This window comes from Strix uralensis, chromosome 5, assembly GCF_047716275.1.
Source record: "Strix uralensis isolate ZFMK-TIS-50842 chromosome 5, bStrUra1, whole genome shotgun sequence".
Classification (NCBI taxonomy): Eukaryota; Metazoa; Chordata; class Aves; order Strigiformes; family Strigidae; genus Strix; species Strix uralensis.
Window position 1 is genome coordinate 66937350 of NC_133976.1, and position 23021 is coordinate 66960370.

Consider the following 23021-nt stretch of genomic DNA (forward strand, 5'->3'; position numbering starts at 1 on the left):
GCGGCCACGTTGTTCGCGCGGCTGCACCCCCTCCCGTCGCGGTGCCCGCCTCTCTGCTCCCATCACAGCGGCCGGCGGCCTGGCGGGGCCGCTGCCCCTTGGGGGAGGCGGGGCGCGCGTGGCCACTGCTGCCTCGCGCCCTTCCTGGCGATTGGCGGAGCGGGGCCGGCAGCGGGGCCGGCTGTCCAGGTGGGAGCGCGCGCCCCGGACGTAGCCGCTGGGGCGGGGGGCGGCGTGCGCCGGGCTGCCGTCCTCGCGTGGGAGGGGCCTAGGCCGCCGGCAGCAGGGCTCTGCCGGCCTCAGGGCTCTGCAGGCCGCCTCAGCCGCCGCCCGTGTGGCCCCGGCAGCCGCCGTCCCTCTCCTCCTGCCGCCGCGAGCCCGCCCGGCAGGTCGGGACGGGGTCGCTGGGGGTGGGGGCCGCCGCGGTGAGGCGGGCACTCCGCGCCTTTCGTGCCCGCGGCTGGCGGTGGGCCTGCAGGGGACGGATGCTGAGACGGCCGCGGTAAAGGCCCTGCTGCTGGTTTGGCTGGTTCCCCACCCCTCCCGATGACTTTTTTTTTAAGGTGGCTTCTCAGGGTTGTATGGATGGACGGGGGCTTATTTTTTTACCCGGTTGAACTAACCGCTAAAATGGCATACCATGCTTGTGCAATTATTGGTGGTTTTATTCCTTAATTTTAACGGTTCTTTATCTGATAACGCTCTAGTAGCATCAGTCACTTCTTAGAGTTAGTGAAGAGCTGTAATCCGGAGGCTGGATAGAAGGTAGGGTAAGAAAACTTACAGTGCTGGCACACTGATTTAAATTATGCAGAGTGGGAAGTGATGCTGGTTGATAATCTGTCTGTTTTAGGCATGGCCAGGTTAGAGGCCTTTTTTCCCTCCACTAGAGGGCTATTTAGAAAAGGCTGTAATGGGGTGAATTCACAGGAATTCAGCTGTTTTTACAGTGGGGTAAAACTGCCTAATGGGCAAGATGCTTACGCTTGCCTTTTGTCCACTGTGGTTTATAAGATATGAGTTCATCATTATTCGCTTTCTTAGGAGCTGCATTTTTGAGGAATCGAATGGTAATTGGGATCTTTGTTGTCCGTGGTGGTGTAGAATCAGTTACAAGGTATGCTGAGCTACTACTTTTAGAGACAGGAGCTAAACTAAAGATCTGTGGAACTTTAGCAGTATATAGAGAAACTTTCATAGGTAATTTTAATTTTCTCCTCATTCCTTGGATAAGAAAATGGTTTATGTTTCCTGAGCCTAGTGATATGAGGCTTGTGTTTACTGTGGGGAATAGAAGTGTATTGTACTTACACTGTGTCTGTTCCACATCTACTGATGTTTCTGTCTGTCCCTAGTTACTCTGTATTTTGAGGAGACTAATATTTCCAAATACTTTTATGCAAGTGACAGGTGGTATAAAGACAGAACTGTGTAACTCAAGTTATGTGGGTGGCCTGGACACTGCTGAGTTATTTCATACCATTATCAACTTCTTTCTGAAGTGTGGACCTTTATCTTACTTTTAATTATAACCTCTTCTGGCAAAGTCAGTGTTTTATTCACGTGTTCTTTTTTATGTATACTTCCCCCCCATTTCTAGGAACGCAGTAAAATATTTGTTATGTTAGGATCAGCTTATAGTGAGGGTCTGCTGAATTTCTGCCCTTTCACACTCCCTCAGATTTGGCTCCCATGTATACAATAAATAGTTCAGAATTCAACAAGAATGAGAGAATACCAAGTTTCTTGAGTTTTGTATTATTAGCATATAATATGACAAAAAATGTTGTTCAGAAAATTAACCAATAAATAGAATTCTAAGTTCATCTTCCTGATGATCTAATCAGACCCACTCCCCCTTCTCTGAACCAAACTATCTTTCCACTTCCCCCTAGAAGATCCTCTAGGTGTTATAGTGGCTGCTTTTCTAAGGGGCGCGATATAATTTGTTCAGATTTTTTTATAAAATAGTTTTTGAAGAGATGAAAGAAAAAAAAATAAGTCAAAGGTAGGTGAATGGCTGGTGTATATTAGACTATGCCTCTCAGAAAATTTATGAGTTGGTCAAAATTCACTTGTTTTCATCTAGAAGGCTGGCAAGCTATAGCCTTAGGAACTGGTTGTGAGTTGGTATCTGTCATTTTTGCAGAGGGGAAAAAGTGCATTGTCATCTAGTTGGGCCTATTTATATAGGTAGATTAAATGAACAAGTGCTTAACTGTTATATTAAAACCTCAATGAAGAATTTCTTGCAGGAAATTTGTTCTGTTTAGAAGGATTACTCATTAAATCATTTTTCTTTTTTATTTATTTGATTTTATTCTTAGGGACAGTTGTTTGCTTAAGTAAGATCTCCTAAGGATAACATTCTCTGATCTCCAAGGATGTCAGCTGTTGCAGGTAATCCAAAATTAGTATCTGATATGTTAATTTTGCTAACAGATGCACTCAGCTGGTGTTATTAATTATTATTTATATGAATTTAATGTATGCAGAAAAGTTTGTGGGGTCTATGTTATTAGACCAGATTTGAAGAAGAAGTTCTTTTATGGGATAAGTTTTTGTTTCTTAGATAAAAACTAAAACAAAAGCAGATTAGTCAAGGAAATTACTTGGGTTTCAATATTTTGAAAATATACTTCATATTTCAACTCTTTCATGCTGAGTAACAGTGGGCATTTAGGAAGTCAAGTATACCCATTTTGTACCATTTGTAATGAGGATTATATTTTTCCATATCATACACTTGTGTTCCATAAGAAGATTATTGTATCTGGTATGCTTGGGCAAAAATCTGTTATTTTGTGGGGCTGGGGGCAGGAAGACATTTCTTGTTATGCTTTTCTGACCTGGCTCTGAAATAGTAGTATACACTTGGCATGCTGTGGTATGTGTTAGTTATTCTTTTAAACCCTGGAGACTGGGTTCTAGAGCACAATCTGTAATTCACACAGATGGATATTAGGATGTAAAGAGGCAAATTCCTGCCAAAGATCCACTTATGTAACCCATGCTTCTGGGGAATATTTGCTTCATTTTTTTTTTCCAGGTCTGAAGAATGGCTTGTGCTTGTAAAAGCTTTTGTTCTTTGTGTTCAGACCTCGATGTTCAGCAGATCCTCTGGTTCTGCATAGGAGGGAGATCTGTGTGCATGAAATGCAGTTTTTTGCTAATGTCCCTATTTCCATCTTCAGAAGAGCTTTACTTACTGAGGTTAATACTGCTTCTCACATGTAAATGCTTCCTATTAAAAATGTTCTAATGTTATGCTCACCTTGGAACTGGCTGCAGTACTTGTCTTCATCGTAACACTTCCAGCTTTAATGTCAGGGCTGATGCAGTATGCTTCTCACTGCTTAACATGCATCTGCAGAAAAGAAAATAGTTTCAAGTGTTTCTCTGGAGAGGCACTGCTTTTGAGAAACTGGATTGTGATACATTTTTTCTCTATTAATCAACTCATGCGATGATAGTGATGCATATTTCTCATACACCATATTGGAGATGACAATTTACAGTATACCTGTGTATATATGACACATGTATATGTATATAAGAAATTGCTAAGTATTTTTACATGGCAAATATAATAATAGATGCTAAAATCTTGGGCTGACTTTGTCTAGATGCTTTTGGTTTGTGTTTAATTTTGATTGTTTTCAATCAACAAATGAAATAAAGTATTCTTTAAAAGTGGGATTAGCAATTTACTGTAGTCTCTATTCTGTCTTCACCTTGCTTTTCCCTTCAGTGCTAGAGGAGGTACTGGTTTCCATTGAAAATGAGCTGCAGGCAGTGGAGATTCAGATTCAGGAGCTTGTGGATAAACAGCAGGAACTCCTTCAAAAGAAGATGAGGGTAAAAAGTCTGATAAAGCAGTCCTCAGGAGACTTGGAGGCAGGCGGAAGTAAAGACACTGAAACCTCAGCCGAGGCATGGAACAAAAAAGGTTTGCAGAGTTAAATTCGAATATTTTAACACAGAAGTAAACTAATCCAGTAAAGGAAAAATGTGTTTGTATAGAGTTTTATTTGGATCATGATATTTTCCTATTTCATTTTGTTCAGCTGAGTGACCTGCCATCTTAGTTACATAGGGTAATATTTGTACTTAACTCCCTGGACATTCCTAAATACTAATCTGAGTTGTTCAGGGCAGAATTATCACAAGAATGGCCTGTTACAACTACTTTTATTCTTTCTTGTTGCAAAGTCACAAGTTGATTTGATTTGCTGTAAGAATCCCAGAGTAAATCTGGATATATTGCAATATTCATATTCCCTGTTTGTTTATGTTCTAAAAATAATTGCTGTGTGTATTTTCAGGATTTGACAATAACAGTCTTGCATTCTCAAAGTTACTTCTTGCTGTCTTTGTGTTTCTTCTTGCTTGAGTGGGCAGGATGTTGGTTGTGTCTGCCATGGATTATGTAGCCCCACCATCTCACCAAATTATGCAGATTAGATGGATGCTGACTGCCAAAGTTAACATAGAATACATTAATATGGTAGAGTTAGCCCAAGTGCCAAGGGCCCCATGGTGGTGTGAAGGCTACTGTTCTTTTGGAAGCCCTGTCTTTCCAGTTAAACACTAATGGAAGTCCTGGATAGTTGGTGGGTCTTGATCATGTTATGCCTAGCCAAATTCAATTCAGGTATCTTTTGTTTTGTTTTGTTTTCCTCCTCCTTTTTTACTTCACTTGCAATTTGGAGATACATTGTTAGTTTCTGCCTGTATGTATTGCATGTATTCTCTTTTTTGGCTTTCTTAAAAGTGAAATTAGTTCCGTGGCCTAATCCATATTTGTTTGTGTTTGAGAAAAGTATTATGCATATGTAAGGACACTGATACTTTATAATTGCAAATTGATGCTATTGAACGCATTGATTTGTTTTGGGTGATTTTGTGCCTAATCCTCTCCTCCTATGCTTTAAAAACTAACATCTTTGCAATCAGATGCTGTGTACATGTTGAATAAGAGCAGTAGCTAAATTTGGTCTCAGTATAAAACTCACTGAAGTTAGTGGGTGGCTTTTTTTGGTTTCAGAGAGGCTTGGATCTTGGCTGTGATCTTTGTAAATTAGGAAGCAATGTCACCTCAAGTCCCGAAATTTATTCTTGCATTGCATGTGGTGTACCCTGGAGTTCCCACAGTTCTTCTGCATTCTAATTTTAATAATAGGAGAATGGTTAATATGCTTCCTGATGCATCTGAAATTTAAGTTTTTTACAGTATTATCCTTTAAATGATGTAGTCTTTAGCTCTTTATTGAAGAAAAGAAAAAGCTATTTAAAAAAAGCTAAGTACATTGGGGTGATTATTTTGAGGAAGTTTAAACTTCCCCTGCCCCTTTTTTCTTTTTAAAAAAATGCTTATTATCTCTCAAATATATGGAAAAAATGGTAGCCTTGCCTTCGTTATACTATTTGTAATTACTGCATTTGTGTCAGGGAAGCATTTGGGCAGCTTAGTAGTGAGACTATTGTAGGTTTTAGTGACTGGCTGCGCTTCTTATTTCCATTTATTTTTGGACTATCCGGTTAACCTGATCATTAGCACTTTGAAGATCTTAATCTGCTTGTGAGTTTTTAGCATTAGTTCACATTTATGTGCGATGAGAGCCTTTAGTCTGGAGGTGGATTATGTTTACATTTCCTAGGGTTTTCAGAGGTCCACCCTGGAAATTAGTTTATAAAGACTCAGGTTGTGTGTAGCTTTTTGTGTGCCATTCTTGAATCTTTGAACACTTTCCTAGATCTAAAATTGTGTTGCTTCCAGATTTAGTTACAGTACATGTAAATTGCCATTCCTTATTATATTTTAACTTGGTTATGAAACGTGTTTGTTTTTTTCCCTTAACAGATTTTCCATGGTATGAGAAGATAAAAATTGCACTGCAGGACAAGTTTAAACTCCAGAAATTTAGGTCCTTGCAACTTGAAACAGTAAATGCTGCAATGGCGGGAAAGGATATATTTCTTGTCATGCCTACAGGTGGTGGAAAGAGCCTTTGCTATCAGTTACCAGCTGTCTGTTCTGATGGTATGTAAGCGAAGAAAAGGTCATATATAAGCAATTGGATTTATTTTCTCCCTTTTATAGTTATTTGGAGAATTAACCAGTAGGGGGGAAAAAAGAGCAAAGATATGAGAGAAAGATTTACTAGAAATATTTGCTTTGCTCTCTTTATTTTCTCTGAAGATGTAGTAGCAGCTTTAAAATAGATGTGCCTGTTAGATGTGATTTAGATTTAAATAATTTATCTAGGTTCATTTCAATATGTTATGATATTAAATGCTGAAAGAATTTTTTAAAGGTTTGTCACTATTTTTTTTTCTTTCCCTTTTAATTCAATATACGGACTGTAAATTATTTAAGTATGGATATTTGTTATTTGTCTGTACTGCTCTAAAGTTTTAGCTTCAGATTATTTTGGAGAGACTTCGTGTATTAATTTTTATTAGTAAGTATCCAGTTTTAGCTTTTAAGAATTTTTTTTTTTTTAAATAACCCATCCAATTGCGTGGAAGTTTACTTATTTACAAAGTCCAGATTTACCAATGCCTAGCATTGCCTAGTTGTGTGGTAAATTAGCACCTCATGCCACAGATGTGAATCCAACTTTCTTTGGTTTGTATATTAGTTCTTATACTCTGTGGCAGCTCAGTTGTTTGTGGTCTGGATTCTAAGAGAAGGTGCATGTCACAGGTGGTTGATAAAAAGTATCCCTGTGTGACCTAGCACTCACTTATCAGCTATCTAGGAGGGGAATCTGCTACTGTGTATAAAGCTTAAGCTCATGTTTGGCAGGTCCTTCAGAACAAGGCTGATAATATTAGTAAAAAGTATTAGAAGAGATATTTGTGACATCTAAACAGTTCAGTTTGCACAATGATTGATTGTTACAGGTTTCACACTTGTGATATGTCCTTTGATATCACTTATGGAAGATCAGCTCATGGTTTTGGAACAGCTTGGTATTTCTGCAACTTTATTAAATGCCTCAAGCAGTAAGGTATGTTTAACTGCCAAGTCTTCATGGGTTTTGTGGTGTATATGCCGATGTCTTGCCTGTGTGTGTTATTTATGAATATTGAATGAATGACATAGTTTTATCAGCTAATGCCATTCTATCAACAGTATCTTGACAGCTACATGCTGTGATATGGATAATGTGAATAAGTATCTTGCATTCTTGTTTTAATGATAAGAACACATGTAAACCAACACCTTTCATGGAATAAATAGATTTCATGGGGCTGTTTAGAAGATGTGAACTATGTCTGGCTGGTGTGTGTTGTAGATTTTTACTGAGTTTCTAGACTTAAAAGGTTGGAGTATGTGATTTTTGTCCATTAGTAACATGTTGAGCAGTTCAGGCTTTTACATATAATTATTTATTTTACTTTAGGATGCTAACCTGTTTGATCTAGAGGCTAAGAAGCAACTTATTTCCCAGTCTGTTATTAGTCAGTTGCTTTTTACAGTGAAATATATTTTCCTGAATACCAGGAGGCTGTGTGACACTGGATTTAATACGTTAGTGGCTTGATGCAGTGTGCCAAACTTGGAATCTTCTTTGAGGTAGAGCACTTTGAAAACTTAGTAATAAAGACTAAGTTGTGTGTAAAAAAACAAAAAAAAAAAAAAAAAATTCTTTTACACTTGTAGTACCACAGGCATGTTTGGTACATTATAGTTTATTGGGAAAATACTGATACCACATGACGAAGCAAAGACTAATGTTCAGTAGTTTGTTTTTTCAAAGTTCTGTGACAGATTTTCCAAGTATTAGAATTAACATTTTATATAGAACGATCATCCACAAAGATTTATAGTAGTGGTAAATACTATGTAACAGTTTGCCAGTCTCTGTTAATTACCCTCTATGAATTTACTCTTAAGAATCTTGGCACTAAGCAACTTCAGTGTGTCGCCCTACTTTGTTAGTCCCTGACTTCTCCTTTTGTTTTGAACAGGAACATGTGAAGTGGGTTCATACCGAAATGCTAGACAGAAATTCGCAGCTGAAGCTCATTTATGTGACCCCGGAGAAGATTGCAAAAAGCAAAATGTTCATGTCAAAGCTAGAGAAAGCTTATCAAGCAGGCCGTCTTGCTCGCATTGCTGTAGATGAGGTCCATTGCTGTAGTCAGTGGGGCCATGACTTCAGGCCTGGTATGCTCATTAGAAATCTAGTTTGCAGTGTTATTCAGGCACCAATAAATAATGTGTTAGGCCTGCAATAAAGCCAGGTGCTTTCTTCATGTGTTAAGTAAATACTTAGTGTATGGCAAATACCTGTGTTAGCTCAAGGACTTCAGTATTCTGAAAAACTCTTAAATCAGTTTAATTTGAGCTTAATAAAGCGAGTATTTTTGGCTGCCATATTTAATATGAACAGTACAGTCATCCTTAATCTACTGCTACAGGAAAAAGTGTCATTCTGTACACTGCTCCCTAACACTGGGTGACAGACGTAGAGCATGTTGTAAATTCATGAGATACATTTTAATTGCTTCTAAAACAAGTTGAAACAAATGACCTTGACTTGCAGGGAAAGTGTTGAAGAAGACTGTTATTTCCTGGTTACTGTCTCTCTGCCTTTGAAAGAAAACCTGATTTGAAGCAATAGTAACTGTAAAGTCAACCTTTGTGGTTTTGTTAAAATGTAGTATCTGAGCAAAGAGCCATGCCAGTTAAACTGACAATGTGGAGTTTGGATATGAACCTCTGTCTGCATTTCTGTTCTAAGGCAGCAAGTGATTGTCAGCACTGAGCCCTTAAAATCTTTCCTTAGTACAGTCTGGTCTATGTATCCAAATTCTGCATTGCTTGTTTATTAGCAAAGCTGTGTTTACTGACAAGCTGTTTGTAAGAACAGACCTGCAAAATAACTTGAATGTTGGTTACTACAATGCCACTTATATTTTTCTAACTTTTTAAGAACTTTTGTTTCAATATATTTTGCCTTCTGAATTGTGTCTGCTTTTAGAAAATTTAATTAGAAGACAAAGCATCTATTTTGATAAGTGCAACCTTTTTATTACTTCATTTGGATGTATAAATTAGTTCTGTAGTAAATTGGTCATTAACAGCATTTATTGCAGTATTACCCCATTGAATGCTATCTACATTAATATCTTTTTTAACTTTGGATCTATGGTATGAGAAATCTTTCTCTTTCCCCTTTTTGTTTTCTTGCTTAGACTACAAGTCTCTTGGTATCTTGAAAAGACAGTTTCCCAATGCTCCCTTGATTGGATTGACAGCAACTGCTACAAATCACGTTTTAAAGGATGCTCAGAAAATTTTGCATGTTCAGAAGTGCATTACCTTTACTGCATCTTTCAACCGGCCCAGTCTTTACTATGAGGTATGTTTTACTACCTGTTTGTTTGGCTGCATCACAGTCGTATTATCTTCTGCAGGTTACAGTTGATGAATTTTAGAGTAGATTTTCAATTATACATTTTAATAATAAACAGCTTTTCAACTGAATGACGGTGTTCTTTCATGACTTCATCTTACTGAACTTGCTGTCATCTGCAGAGGAACTTGGGCTGCTCTGTCTTTGTGAGCAAGGCTTAGCAGATAGGGCTGTGTACAGGGCAGAGATAGGTAGCAGGCTCAGACTGCTTCCAAACTGTTGGAAAATAAGTCATATGATTGCAAAAAGTTGTGAATTCTGTGTTGTTGACCACAGCTTCTTTTAATGTTCTTCATGGAAAAACTTGTGTCTTTTCTTTCTATGGATTTTTGAGATGTAATCTTACTACACAAATGACAGAATAATTGTGTTTATTGTACTGGAAGGAGTAGAATAATAGGATCATTTGACAGATTGTGTGCCCACTTGAAGAACTCTCTGGCATGTGTTTATTATGTTTTTGAGGTTCGACATAAGCCTTCAAATAATGAAGATTTCATTGAGGACATAGTTAAGATCATTAATGGAAGATACAAAGGACTCTCAGGTAAAAAGTGTGGAGAAAAAAAAAAAGACCATGTTATTTTTTTATAATATTCAGTGTTACAGGGATGGTTTCAAGTGATTCTGAAAAGCGTAGAGAAATTCTACCTTCACCATAGACTAAACATCCAGCATTAGAAGAAATTAACAAGATTGGTACTTTGAATAATTACTCTTTCCATTCATTAGTGTTTAAATGTCTTTACAGTTTATTATATCTTCTGAAGTATGAAATACAATGTTGATGTATATAGAACAATGTTTACATACATAAGAATAATAGCAATTTTTAAGATTGTAAAAACAAGGCTCAGAAAAGGTTATCTGTATTTTCTTAGATCACACATATGTCATTTAGTATCTATGTGTCAGGATACTTACTATCTTTAACATTTCTTTTTCATATTTGATCATAAGATTCATGTATTATTCAGTGCCCATAATGAGTGTGTGGTGGCATGAATTGCACTTTTATGATGAAAACAGAACTGTAAAAGTTGGACTTCGTGTAATCAGTAAATTATGTAGGGCAAATAAAGAGGAGAGCCATATTACAAAGGCAACAGAACCCAATTTTCCAGAGCAGCAGTCTGTCTCTGCAGTGGAACTCTGTGGCTGTGATAAGCAGCTCCCCAAGTACAAACTGTGCTGAGATGATCACAAATCTCATGGCTTTGTGTGTAATCCTTGACTTAGCCCAGACTGACTAATGACAAAAACCAGATTTATCTGAAACCTTTGGTGAGATGTCATAAGCAACAGCATTCCTTTACATAAGCGTTAACAGCCATTGTCCTCCTTCAACATTAATAGAATACTTCCATGATTATGTGGATTGGCACCCATATTTTCTCTTTAGCCTACAAGTCAAAGCTGATAATTGAAGTTCCCTTCATGGCTACCAATACTGCAGGCTGAAGAGGCACAAAAATTGTTTACTGTTTTTTATTTATTTAAATTAATAAAATTTTCAAAGTTGTTTTTAAGTATTGGGGCTTGGGTTTTTTTTTGCTAAGACATTACAATAAGGCATCTTTCACTTTTGTGCAGGGATTGTTTACTGTTTTTCTCAGAAGGATTCTGAGCAAGTTACTGTGAGTTTGCAGAAACTGGGAATCAAGGCAGGGACTTACCATGCAAACATGGATGCTAAATATAAGACCAAGATTCATAAAGGATGGGCAGCAAATCAAATCCAGGTGAAGTAGATACTTTTCATAGACTTATGTCTCATTTAAACAAATTGTGTTTTGGTACCTTGATGGTTTCTTAATCTTTTTTTTAGGTTGTAGTGGCGACTGTTGCTTTTGGCATGGGAATTGATAAACCTGATGTGAGGTTTGTAATTCATCATTCTATGAGCAAATCCATGGAGAACTATTACCAAGAGAGTGGACGTGCAGGTATTGTAGGAAATGGCTTTTGCAGTCACCATTTCCATCCGTTTAAAACAATAAAATTGTACTTTGATTTCAGCCATTTGTGCAAAGTGTCTTGTCTTTGAGACAGGTTCCAAAGTGTATAATGCCACTCTGCCTCTGTAAAGAGGCTTTAAAGCAAATTGTAAACAATGTTCATGATCTCAGACTTCTGTACTGCAGTGTAGCAAAGAATAACTGGGTATCTAGCCCTTTACTCAGCATTTTTTTAATTACTTGATTTTTGTGACATCTGTAGCTTACCAGAATAATTTCATAACATGACATTGACAGGGTATGTGTTACAGAAAGGATTTTTTTTTTTTTTTTCCTTGGCATAGCAACTGGGATGTGTGATTTGCTCAGATTGTCTCTAGATGATCACTAATTGCTGTATGAATTTCAGTGGCCACAGAAATACAAGTAGGGTGGGGAGTTGGGAGTGGGGAATTTTAAAGATTGATCAGTATATAGCAACACTAAATAGCTGTTACAGCTAAAAAAGGGTTTTGTGATGTGTTGGTTTGACTTGGTTGTTTTGACCTTGTGGATTATTACTTTTTCAAAGACAGATTTGAATCTATGTGGAGGAAGGCCTTTTAAGAACCTTGAGGGGCAACTGGTTGAAATTTTAACTATGCTTGTGTGATAGAAATTGGCCTTAATGCTGGCCTAAAAAATACAACAGTCATCAAAGTTTGTGGGAGTTTGTATCTGCTTACCCTAGAACCTCATTACTTCTAGATAGTGCTGGAGGTAACGGGAAGTGTAAATACTGACGTGGTGAGACAAGGGCCATGTAGGTGCTGAAATGTTGTTTCACAATGTTCATCAACTTGGGATGATTAAAGCAAGCTTTTGTGTTTCTTTTTCATAACTCGATTTAAATGAGATTCTTCTGGGGAGGGATTAATTAACCACTGCTACTCATTTGCCTGAACATACTACTTAGCTTATGTAACCTTCCTTTTTCCCCTTGGCTGCCCATCCAAGTGAAGTAGTTCCTTTCTGTTATATGTTAAACTTTTTTAAAAGTTTAGGTTTTTTAGGCCTTGTCTGCTCTCTGGATCTTGTAAACAGCAGGAGGGCACCCATCAGCACATCGCTGGGAGTGGGGGGCAACTGGAAGTAAGAGATGAAGGAATTTCAGCTGTAGAAGGCACAGTTGATTTTAAATGGAATATTTTGTTAAATCATACCTAATTCTCTCTTAATTTATTACCATGAATACCTAATAAGGTATTTGAAGCTCACAGTGTCTTTAAATGAAATAAAAATTAGGCTTCAAGATGTATTTGGCTGGGATTTTCCAAGAGGTGTTAGGGTGAGAAAATAGTAATTGCGCTGACTTACTGTATGACACTAATATTTTAGTTGTTTGACTAGTTGTTAGTTGTTAGACACTAATAGTTAAGTTTGCTTGATTCTGTACTTGTAGAAGACTCTTCTAAATCTCTTTTATTTCTAGTCTGTATCATGCTATGTTCTATTGGCTAATATGTTATGCTTGATACTCTGTACAGTTATGCACTCTCTACATAGGGGCTGCAGAAGCCCATGCAGGTAAGAGTGGAATTTGTACCAGAAAATGCTATGCTTAAATCTCTTCTAAATTTTTTGCTTGTTTTTATGCATTGCAGGTAGAGATGACCAAAAAGCTGACTGCATTTTGTATTATGGTTTTGGAGATATATTCAGAATCAGTTCTATGGTAGTGATGGAAAATGTAGGGCAAGAGAAGCTGTATGATATGGTGTCTTACTGCCAAAATATGAACAAGTAAGTTACTGGAGTGGCTTGGTTTCTTAGTTTTTAAATAGGCTAATTTTGTTGGGTTTTTTAGAGGGCATTTCAAACAAAACCAAGAAAACCACCCACAAAAACAGCAACAAAACAAAACACCCACCACGCTATAGAAACGTTACTATTGTAAGAGAATCTTGAGTTTGTGGTTTGACCGCTCAGCACATGTACTCTTGCACATAACTGAATGTTGGTGTGTTACTTGCCCGCTTCAGGATAAAGTTCTGGAAGCAGTTATGTTGAAGTGAAATATCTGTCAACAAACATTGTCTGGATTTCAAATCCCATTCAGAGCAAAAAATGGAATGCTTTGTCTTTCACTGTAAGGTACCAGTGTTTAATGGCCATACAGGAATCCACATGTGTTTAATGCTTCATCTGCTGCACTATTTGGAATATTTCATGGAAAACACCTCTATGTGTGGACAATTCATGCATTCAGTATAGATTTTGTTGGCCTCAGTCTAAGAATTAGTTTATATTTTGATGATTTTCCATTCTATTGAAACTGCAGATTATACTTACTTTTCTGCTTTAACCAAACTGTTCCTACAGCAGTGTTTACTGTTACTAAAAGCTACTAGTTATTCCTTTTAACATAACTGACAGGGAATACTGTGTTGCAGTATTTATTTTATTTATAATAAACATTATATATTTATTTATAATTCATGCTTGTTTTAAGATATGAGTTGAGCCAAGGGACCTTCTTTTTGTCCCTTTCATGACTTATAACACAGGTGTATACACTTATATTCTATAGTCCCTCTTTGCTCTCTGTTCTTTCAGATGTCGCCGGGTCCTCATTGCCCATCATTTTGATGAAGTATGGGATTCTGCAAACTGCAACAGAATGTGTGATAACTGCTGTAGAGAGAACTGTAAGTAAATTGGTTTTATAACCAAGGGCAGAGAATATGAAGACAAACTGTGAGCAACTTCTGTAAAGTGTGCTGGTAATACTGCCTGTTTCCAAGGTGCAAATTTTGTTACGAACATCAGTTTTCAGTGGCTTAGTGTTGCCAAGTTCAGGGTGTTTTGCAGGATACTTCCTAGTTTGGCTTTTTGCCTGAGGCCAAACACTCTGGTATCTTTCATGCTCAGCCCTTCACCCATTCCCAAAAGTGAAGCTGGGACAAGGGGGAGATTAGCTTACTTGTTTTAAAAAGATTTTGGTATGTGTTGGGTTTTGTTTCAGGATTTGTTTGGGTATGAAAGCCTTGTTTTGAGAAGAAGTGTCTTGCTCTCTGCATGCCAAACTTCATGCTCAGGGTCTAAGAAGGCACAGTTTGCACATGTCCTCTTACAACTTGCATGGTGAAATCTCAAAGGATTTCAGCGATGCATGCTCATGAGACATACCTGTGTCAGGACTGTGTGTGACAGTTGTGCAGAACCACTGAGCACACTAATTCAGGATTTTGCTGTGTGTTAGCTCTAACAGCACAATGTCTGTCTAGTGTGTGCTCTTCCTTTGGGAGAAAGTTGGGATCATAAGAGGAAAGGCATATGGGCCAGACATAGAGGGAACCTGGGAGGTAAGCTGAAACAAGACCTGCTGTGTGCTAAAGGAGGGTAGTTTCAGTAGAATGTGGTTCTGGGACATAAGTTCTTTTGCTGCTTTGCCCACAAACATCCTGGGCAGTGTTGGGTAGCTAGCTTAAACGATCATTACCTGCTTTAACTGTCATTTTTGGTGCCCATCCAGAAAGCTGTTAAGTCTCTGAAGATGCACAAAGTATCTGTTGCTGCACTTGCTAAGTGAAAGCTGTGGTTTAAACATAGGAAACCCCATATAAAGCCAGAAAGCTCTGAAAAGAGTGCTGAGAAAAAGTTGGTTTTGGGCATCTCTGACTGGACACACAAACCCACCTTAAATTTGAGGACCAGGTGAATTCTTGTAATAAGTGGAAAATATCGTCTTCTCGTACCACATTATCTGTTGCAAAGTGTTTGGATAATGTAGTGATTAACACTTGAAAAACTTAGGAACCACTCTGTATTCAAAGCTGTTCTCATAACTAGACTTTACTTCCCTGTACATTTTGGGGGGGGATAAAGTAGACAAAGCAAAGATATTTAACTTCTTTTTGTATTTATACAGTTAATTATATCTATATAATAAAACTGTTTTGCAAAATCATGCAAGTAACAATGTATTGTTATCTTCTAGTTGGAAACAGGGCTTAGTTGAAATTTATACTGGGATCAGAGGTTGAGAAAGAGCATGGAGCTGGCTTGTACCCAAGACTTACAGGAGCCATGTGGTGAAATATAGTTGAAATATATCCTGTGTACTGCTGGTTTACCCTCAGGGCCTTTTGATATATAAGCAAGATCTGAGGAAACCTAGCAGTAGTACTAGTTTTTCAGTACTTCTTGGTTTTGGAGGAGGCAGTTGGGGTAATGCTATGCCATGATCTGATCATGCAGTAGAAGCATGATCATTATGTACTACATGGATGTGTTAGTGCTTGCAATAATTATTCATGATGAACTACTTTATATCATTAAATGAATACTTTTTTCTGTCTCATTTAGTTCATAAGTGTCTTCAGACAAGAAATGTCTCGCATATATTCTTCAATTCCTCTTTGCTCTCTAATCTTTCCATAATAAATATTATGGGTGAGGAAAAGGAATCCAGCTGCAGAGTAACATAGTAGCTACCTTACAAATTTTATGCTTTGTAAATGCTTCTTTGAAGTAATTTGTGTGGTTTGTAACATTAAATACAGGTAAAAGTGTTTGGAGGTTTGGAGTTTTAATAATGAAGTAGAAAGATAAATGTAAGTTTGAGTACAAATACATCCTAATTTGACAAAGGGAAAGTTACAGCTTTATTTTTTAAGTTATAGTTTAAAATCAAAACAAAAAAAACATTGCTATTATATGGCACATTGATATATATTTATAGATACACAAATCTGTAAATAGATAAAAGTGCATATATATGTATACGTCTGATGTATATATGGATACTATCTAAATAACTATAAATAACTTGCTGTTTAAATATTAACTTCCCTTCTATTTGTAGCGTGTGAGGAAATGGATATAACAGGATACTGCAGGGACCTAATCAAGATACTTGAGCAAGCTGAAAACATGAGTGAGAAACTCACCCCACTGAAATTAATCGACGCATGGTCTGGGAAAGGTGTATCAAAATTCAGGGTGGCTGAAGTTACTTCACCAAAGCATCCTCGAGAGGAACTGGAGAGAATTATTGCCCATTTACTACTGCAGCAGTATCTGAAGTACGTAAGATGATGACTACTTTTTTTAACATCTAGTAGTCATTTGTCTTTACTCTCGTGTTACTTCTGTATAGTATTAATGGATAAATTCTGTAGTCTCATTTTTAGCCTTTATTTCAGATGCATTTAATGTATTTAAAAAAACCTCGAAAGATTACTATATTTCTACTTCAAAATGTTAAAACAAAAATTGGAGGCACATTTGAAATCCTGCATGTCTTGCAATGTTAAAAAGCTGGCATCTTCTCTATTCAGATTGAACCTTTAAATCTGCAGCAGACTTCATTTTGGAGAAGTCTGCTGTTTATGTGGAGTCTCATTTACTTTCCATGGATAAGCAAAGCAAATGGGGTTGCCCAAATGGAGTCTAAGTCAGGACAGGCTGGCTAATGTGGAAAGTGGTACTCAGAAATTTTAAGAAAGCACACTGAAAATAACAACATTGCTTCTCTTGTAACCTGGCTATCTGTGTGGTATGTTTTTTGTCTTTTTATACTGTTTTAGAAGCTTCAAGAATATGTACAAATCAAATATTTAATCCCTTTACTTTGGTCTCAAATTTTTTTTAGCGTCTGTTTGTGCAGCTGACTATTTATACTCTTAGGAGGGTGACTTATTACATCTTTTTTTCCTCATTTTCCTCCATGTGTTCCAACTGATTGAAACATGTCTGTGTGTGTGTAAAGGTCCACAAACCAAATTATGTTAAGTGTCGACCAGACTTTTTCTATCTATGACTATCCACTTGAATAGATAAAGCAGAATCAAGCTGCTATTGGAACACCAATCAGAATGGTTAATGTGTCCCATTCCCCTCTGCATGGTCTAGCCTGTCTTTGTCTCCCACCTTCCGTTATAACACTGATTTAATTTATGCAGGGAAGACTTCAGCTTCACGGCATTTGCTACAATATCCTACCTGAAGATAGGACCAAAAGCAGGTCTGCTGAAAAATGAGGCACACGTCATAACTATAGAAGGGATAACAAACAAGAAAAGTGTTTACAAGGTATTTATATCTATACTGACTTGCCATATAGATATCTTTTCCATTATAGTTTATTTTAATAGTTTGGTATCTGCTCAATATATTTTTCATAGTCATGCAATCAACAGGATTTAAAATAGACCTCATAAGTATCTTCTCTGTTGTGTGGGAACACAGGAAAAGAATGAAAATAGTCTTAGAATTTTCATAGACTTGTTTATAACTTACAGGACAAACCGTCTCAATCTTCAAATTCAAAAGGAAGCAGAGAAAATGCTCAGACTATTTCAAAGACTGTCCAAGATTCAGTGGTGAAGAAGTCACAGGAACACAGACGGCCTACCTGTGGTTCTAACTTAAAAGCAAAGAAGCTTAAGCTTCAGGCAGGTGGAGATGACCAACCAGTTGTTCTTGACTGAGTTTGACAGACTACATTTAGGATCTAATCGCGTTTGCTTCTCCATGGACAATGCCATGTGTAAGTTCAATTTGTGTTTTAGTAATGATATCTTTTGTGCATTTTTAAAATAAAAAACAAACAGGGAAACAAGCATCTTCAAAACCGTCAAATCTAGAAAAAGTCTAGTAGTCAAGGGAAAAATGCTTCATATCAAAATAACTGGTGTGTACCTTATAGTACAGCAATGACTGCAAAATGTGAATAATCACCATGTTGCCTTTTTATCTCTTTTGGAAGCGTAGTGTATAGTAACACTATTGCAGAATTACGCAGGCTGGAAGGGACTTCCAGAGATCATCTAGTCAAACCTCCTGCTCAAAGCAGGTCCGGTTGGAACAGGGTTCTCAGGGCTGTGTCCAGTTAAGTTTTGACCATCCTCGAGGATGGAGATTCCACCACGCCTCTCAGCACGTGTTCCAGTGTTTGACCACTTTCGTGACCAAAAAAAGAAAAAATGACATTTCTTAGAGCTAATTGTTATTTCCTGTGTTGCAACTTGTCTGTTGCCTGTCGTCCTACCACTGTGCTCTTCTCAGAAGTGTCTGGCCCTGTTGCTGCTATGCCCTTCCATCAGGTAGTTGAAGACAACAGCAAGATCACAGCAATCACTCCCCCTCCCCTATGCTGGCTTTCTTCTTTTTTAATCTGGAAGAAATCCAGTTCTCTGTTTCTCCTCTCTAAACCCCTTCTTCTCCTCTTTGAGCAGCTAGGCAGCTTGGTAGCCCTCTGCTAGACTCAATGCAGTGTATCAGTATGTTTTTTTTACTGGGAAATGGAGAACTTAAACCAGCACTCTAGCTGTAATCTCACAAGTGCTGAATACCCAGAAAGAGTCTTTCCCCCAAATTACTGGTTATATTCTTGCTAATATAATCTACTATGCAGTTGTCACCTGTGCTGCAGAGGCACACTGCTGATTCATGTTCAGCTTGTTATCTGCTGGGAACCTGGGTCCTTTTCTGCAAAGCTACTTTCTAAGCAGTCTGGCCCCAGCCTGTACTGTTGCATGGTATTACTCCATCCCAGGTGCAGGACTTTGCTTTTGGCTTTAACTCATAGGTCCCCATCAGTCCACGTGTCCAGCCTGTCTAGGTCCCTCTGAATAGCAGCCCTGCCCTCCAGCGTATCAACAGCTCTCCCAACCTTGGTATCATCTGCACACTGCCTGGAGCACACTCCATCCCTGTGCCTGGATTGTTAGTGAAGACCCTAAATTTTATTGGCCCCAGTATTGACCTGTGAGTGTTGCCACTATTAAATGGCTACCAGTTGGACTTTGTACCACAGAGCCCAACTCTTTGAACCAGGTGGTCGAGACAACTTTCTGCCTACCTTGTACATTTATCCAGTCTGTATCACTGGTAATTTTAGCTGTAAGGCAGTTATAGGAGATCATGTCAAAAGCCTTGTTAAAGTCAAGGTTTGCAACATCCATTGCTACTTCCTTATTCACACAGGGAGTTATCTCGGTCAGTCTGGTTGATCAGGCGTTTTGCTTCTGGTAGATCTAGCTGGCTGTTCCTAATCACTTCCATGTGTCTGAAAATGTCTTCTGGGGGGTATTTGCTTCTTAATTTTTCTGGGGGCTGAGGTGAAGCTGACTGGCATGTAACTCCTTAGACCCTCCTTTTTGAAGACATGTGAGATATTTGCCTTTTCCCTGTTGTCAGGAACCTCCCCCAGTCTCTGAGTCCTTTCAGAAGTGGTAGCAGTCTTGCACTGACCTCTGCTAGCTTCCTCAGCATCCCTCAGTGCAGCCTATCCAGTCCTGTGGATTTGTGTATGGCCAATTGGCTTAAGTGATCTGTAACTCCACCTTCCTCTACTGCTTTGTGCATTTTTAAAATAAAAAAACAAACAGGGAAACAAGGGTCTCGAAAATCCTCAAATCTAGAAACAGTCTAGTAGTCAAGGGAAAAATGCTTCATGCTCAACTCCCGTGGACTGTCAGTAGGCTCAGGGACCTGGGAGGTCTGAGGGAAAACCTTGCCAGTAAAAATGAGGCAAAAAATGTGAGTACCTCAGTCTTTTCCATGTCCTGTGTCACCAGCTCCTCTACCCCTCTGACAAGTGGGACCATATTTTCCTTACTCTTCCTTTTGCTGCTAAGGTACTTACAGAAGCTCCTCTTACTGCCTTTCACATCCTTTGCTAGTTCCACCTCTATCTGAGCTCTTACATTTCTAACTCCCTCCCTGCATGCTCAGGCAATGTCTACTTGTTCTGAATACCTTGTACCTTCTGCCTCCTTTTTGTGTTTGAGCTAGCCGAGGAGTTCTCTGTTCACCTGTGCTGGCTATCTGTGATGCTTGCTGAACCTTCTGTACATAGGAGTAGACCATTTGTGTTTTGAGGAGGTTGTGGTTTGGAAATCAAGCAGCTCTTCTTGAGCCCCTTTGCCTTCCAGGGCAGTTTCCCTGGGATCCTGACAAGCACATCCCAGAACAAGCTGAAATCCACTCTCCTGAGGTCCAGGGTGGTGGTTCTACTGTGTCTTCCTCACTTCTCTGTCGAGTTTAAAATTCTGAATCACGCAGTCACTGAGCAACATCTGGGATATGGGCACTTAGTAAGAAACAAACCTGTCAATGTCTCCAAGTCAGGCTGGTAATGAAGGCCTCTGACCCCCACAGGAGGGATTCTCTGGTAATCTTCCTTTTCTTCATTGTGTGGATGCTTGGCTCAGGTTCAGCTGGCATTGATGCATCCCTTGGTGGAGTTCATCATCCTTGTCTTTCTCAGGGCACTGTACCTACTCTGCAATGGCAGAGCTGCAGGTGGAAAAGGAGCTTTTTTTATGTTGCTGGAAGCAAGAGGATTCCAGCCTTCGCTCCTGTGGGAGTCTCTATCCGCTGCTCCTTTGAGGGTAGTCTCAAGGTTTTCCCTCCTTTGCAGTGTTGTGGGTGGTCCCTCCTTTGCAGAACTTGGGTGGTCCTTAGCTCTGCAGCGTCTCTGTGAAGACCCTGTCACCTCCTGTTCCTCCTCCTACAGCTTCTTCATGCAGCAGTTCGGCCCTGCAGCCAGAGCAGAGCTCCCAGGTTGTGGCCATCCCCAGGGAGAGCTGTCAGACCCGTGGAGCCCCGGGCTGCTGCAGCACCCTTCCTCTGGAGCCGTGTGTGGGTCAAAGCCGTTGCTGTGCCAGGGGTGGTTTTTCCAGCCCACGTGGACGTCACTATCGCTGCAGTTTTGAGCAGAGATGTGGCCCATTTCTGCAATACTTACACCTGCTACAGCGTATTTGAGTACTTGAGTGTACTTTAGAGAAGAATTTCAAAAGGGCATTGTTACAACACCGCACTACTTCTGACCTGTAGAGACTTGTGAAATATATGTATTTATCCCTTTAAAATACATCTGTTGCTCTTAGAACTAGGTTTCTCTAGCTTGTTATTCAAATAGAAAATTACCACTTCTGTGCTTTTCAGAAGTAGCTAAATTTATGTTTAAAAACAAGACAACTTTTCTCGATCTGAGTTCTTTCCTTTATAAAAGTTATACTTTATTTGGGAAATACAGAAAAAACACCACTCAAGAAATACTTCTTTTTCCCCTCCTTCCCATGTTGAATTGGCTTACATTCCAACTACAGATCCCTGTTCTAATTAGAAGTGAATGTGGTTGACCCAAGAAATACTCTTCTGCTCTATAAACTCTAGAACATGACTGCATTGAAGGTTGTGTACTTTAAGCCCTAAATGTGAGCTACGTTAAACTTAATCTTTGGGACGTTTCTCAATTCTAGTCTCTTAAAACTTTGCTACTCCACCTATCCATTTGCTTATGTTCCTGTTGTTTGTGGAAATGGAAAAGAGAAAGCAACTGTAGGAGTGTATTGCTGCTTGCCTGTGGCTTAAAGTAGTGTCTCTCCATCACTTTAAAGAGCAACCTGTCTCTAGGGAGGAATCACCTATGATTCCTTTCACATAACATCTTGGTTCTGTCAAGGTAGGAGAGAGCCAGTGCTTACTGCTGCAAATGTTTTTATGTTACCTCATCCCACAAAGCTGAGTGGCTGACAGTAATTCAATACCTGGCTGGGTGAACACTGAGTGCGTTTCTCCATAATATCACAGGTTCAATGCAAGCTTAGTCAAAACTATAATAGTCAAGAGAAGAAAGATGATAAAAATCACTCAGCATTACAAAGTAAGAGTAGAACAAAAGACAGAAGTTATTAAGATGTTTCACAAGTAGTGGGAACTGGATCATTCAGAAATTATGGTATAATTTTAATTCTGAGGTTTGGAATTAGATTGAAACTGATACTTTTTTTTTTTTTTTTTTTTTGCTAGAAAGGCAGAAAACTTAATTTTGAAGTTGAACACTGTTAGAACCTGAGGCTGAACATGAGAAGACCTTAGTGTACTAGGTGCAAAGTGATAGATGATAAAAAGAATGCTTGAGCTATTACCTTGATGAGTTTGGAAAAACATGAGCTGCTACTGAAATCGTCATGTTTGGTAACCAATAAGGGCTTTTGCTGCTACTGATAACTCAGTGCTTTCAGTTCCCCTTCTGTTTGTCAGAGTTGGGAGCAAGAATAGCTGGGTTGAGGGGAAAGGCCTGAAGAGCACTTCTGCCCACCCTTTCAGTTCCTGAGCAGCAACAACTGCTGTGCTTTGGTTTTGTTTACGCTTAACCTTTAAGCAGTGCTTAATCTCATAAATGCAGATGTCGTGGTTATGCTATTTATTAAAAGAATCTTTGAACCATATGGAAGTTACAAATAAGAGCGAGTGGTCCTTTCCTTGCCCTTTAGGGTTCTGGATTTCCCCTCTAATTTCTTCTGAATTAGATGATGCATATTGAGCCCCTCTTGCCTGTAAAATGCTGCTGGAGTGGATTCAGTAACCAGGAAATTACCCTTATTAACTCCTCTCAACCTAGAACCATGTGACCTCTGTTCTTTCACACGTACTTCAAGAAGTTGCTAGAACACTATTGCCATCTTAATATTTAGATTTGACTAATCATGTAAAAGGAAAAGCTTCCTAATAATGGAAGGCTCATTTTCATACAGCAAGTAGGCTTGAGGAAAGTGATACTCTATTCTAGACAGCCTAGTGCTGTTCCACATTCAGACAACAGACTCGCAGAACAGCCCAGGTGTGAAGGGAC

The 23021-nt window shown here is 38.8% G+C and overlaps 1 protein-coding gene across 11 annotated transcripts; it reads left to right on the plus strand.

Annotated features, from left to right (window-relative positions):
* The first annotated feature begins 45 nt into the window (after positions 1-45).
* RECQL (RecQ like helicase) lies at positions 46-22617 on the plus strand. 11 transcript variants are annotated; one of them, XR_012629283.1, is made up of 16 exons: positions 46-189; positions 2328-2400; positions 3752-3949; positions 5864-6043; positions 6910-7016; positions 7981-8179; positions 9211-9377; positions 9897-9978; positions 11025-11173; positions 11260-11377; positions 13033-13171; positions 13985-14076; positions 16236-16455; positions 17335-17464; positions 17674-17921; positions 20799-22617. XR_012629283.1 is itself a non-coding variant. In XM_074871439.1 (16 exons), the coding sequence occupies exons 3-16, from the start codon at positions 2385-2387 to the stop codon at positions 17860-17862; spliced, it is 1986 nt and encodes a 661-aa protein (XP_074727540.1). In that variant the 5' UTR covers positions 64-189; positions 1045-1117; positions 2328-2384; the 3' UTR covers positions 17863-22617. The 11 variants fall into 11 exon arrangements, 8 of the variants coding, with proteins under 8 accessions (XP_074727539.1, XP_074727540.1, XP_074727544.1 ...); XR_012629284.1 differs by having other exon boundaries at positions 20895-22617; XR_012629285.1 differs by having other exon boundaries at positions 22196-22617.
* Positions 22618-23021: the final 404 nt, after the last annotated feature.

What these genes read in the sequence shown, in the direction of transcription:
- RECQL (XM_074871438.1), top strand. An exon ending in ACCAGCTGTCTGTTCTGATG is followed by an intron (nt 6,044 to 6,909) that starts GTATGTAAGCGA and finishes TGATTGTTACAG; the next exon opens with GTTTCACACTTGTGATATGT. An exon ending in ACAAGAAAAGTGTTTACAAG is followed by an intron (nt 17,465 to 17,673) that starts GTATTTATATCT and finishes TATAACTTACAG; the next exon opens with GACAAACCGTCTCAATCTTC.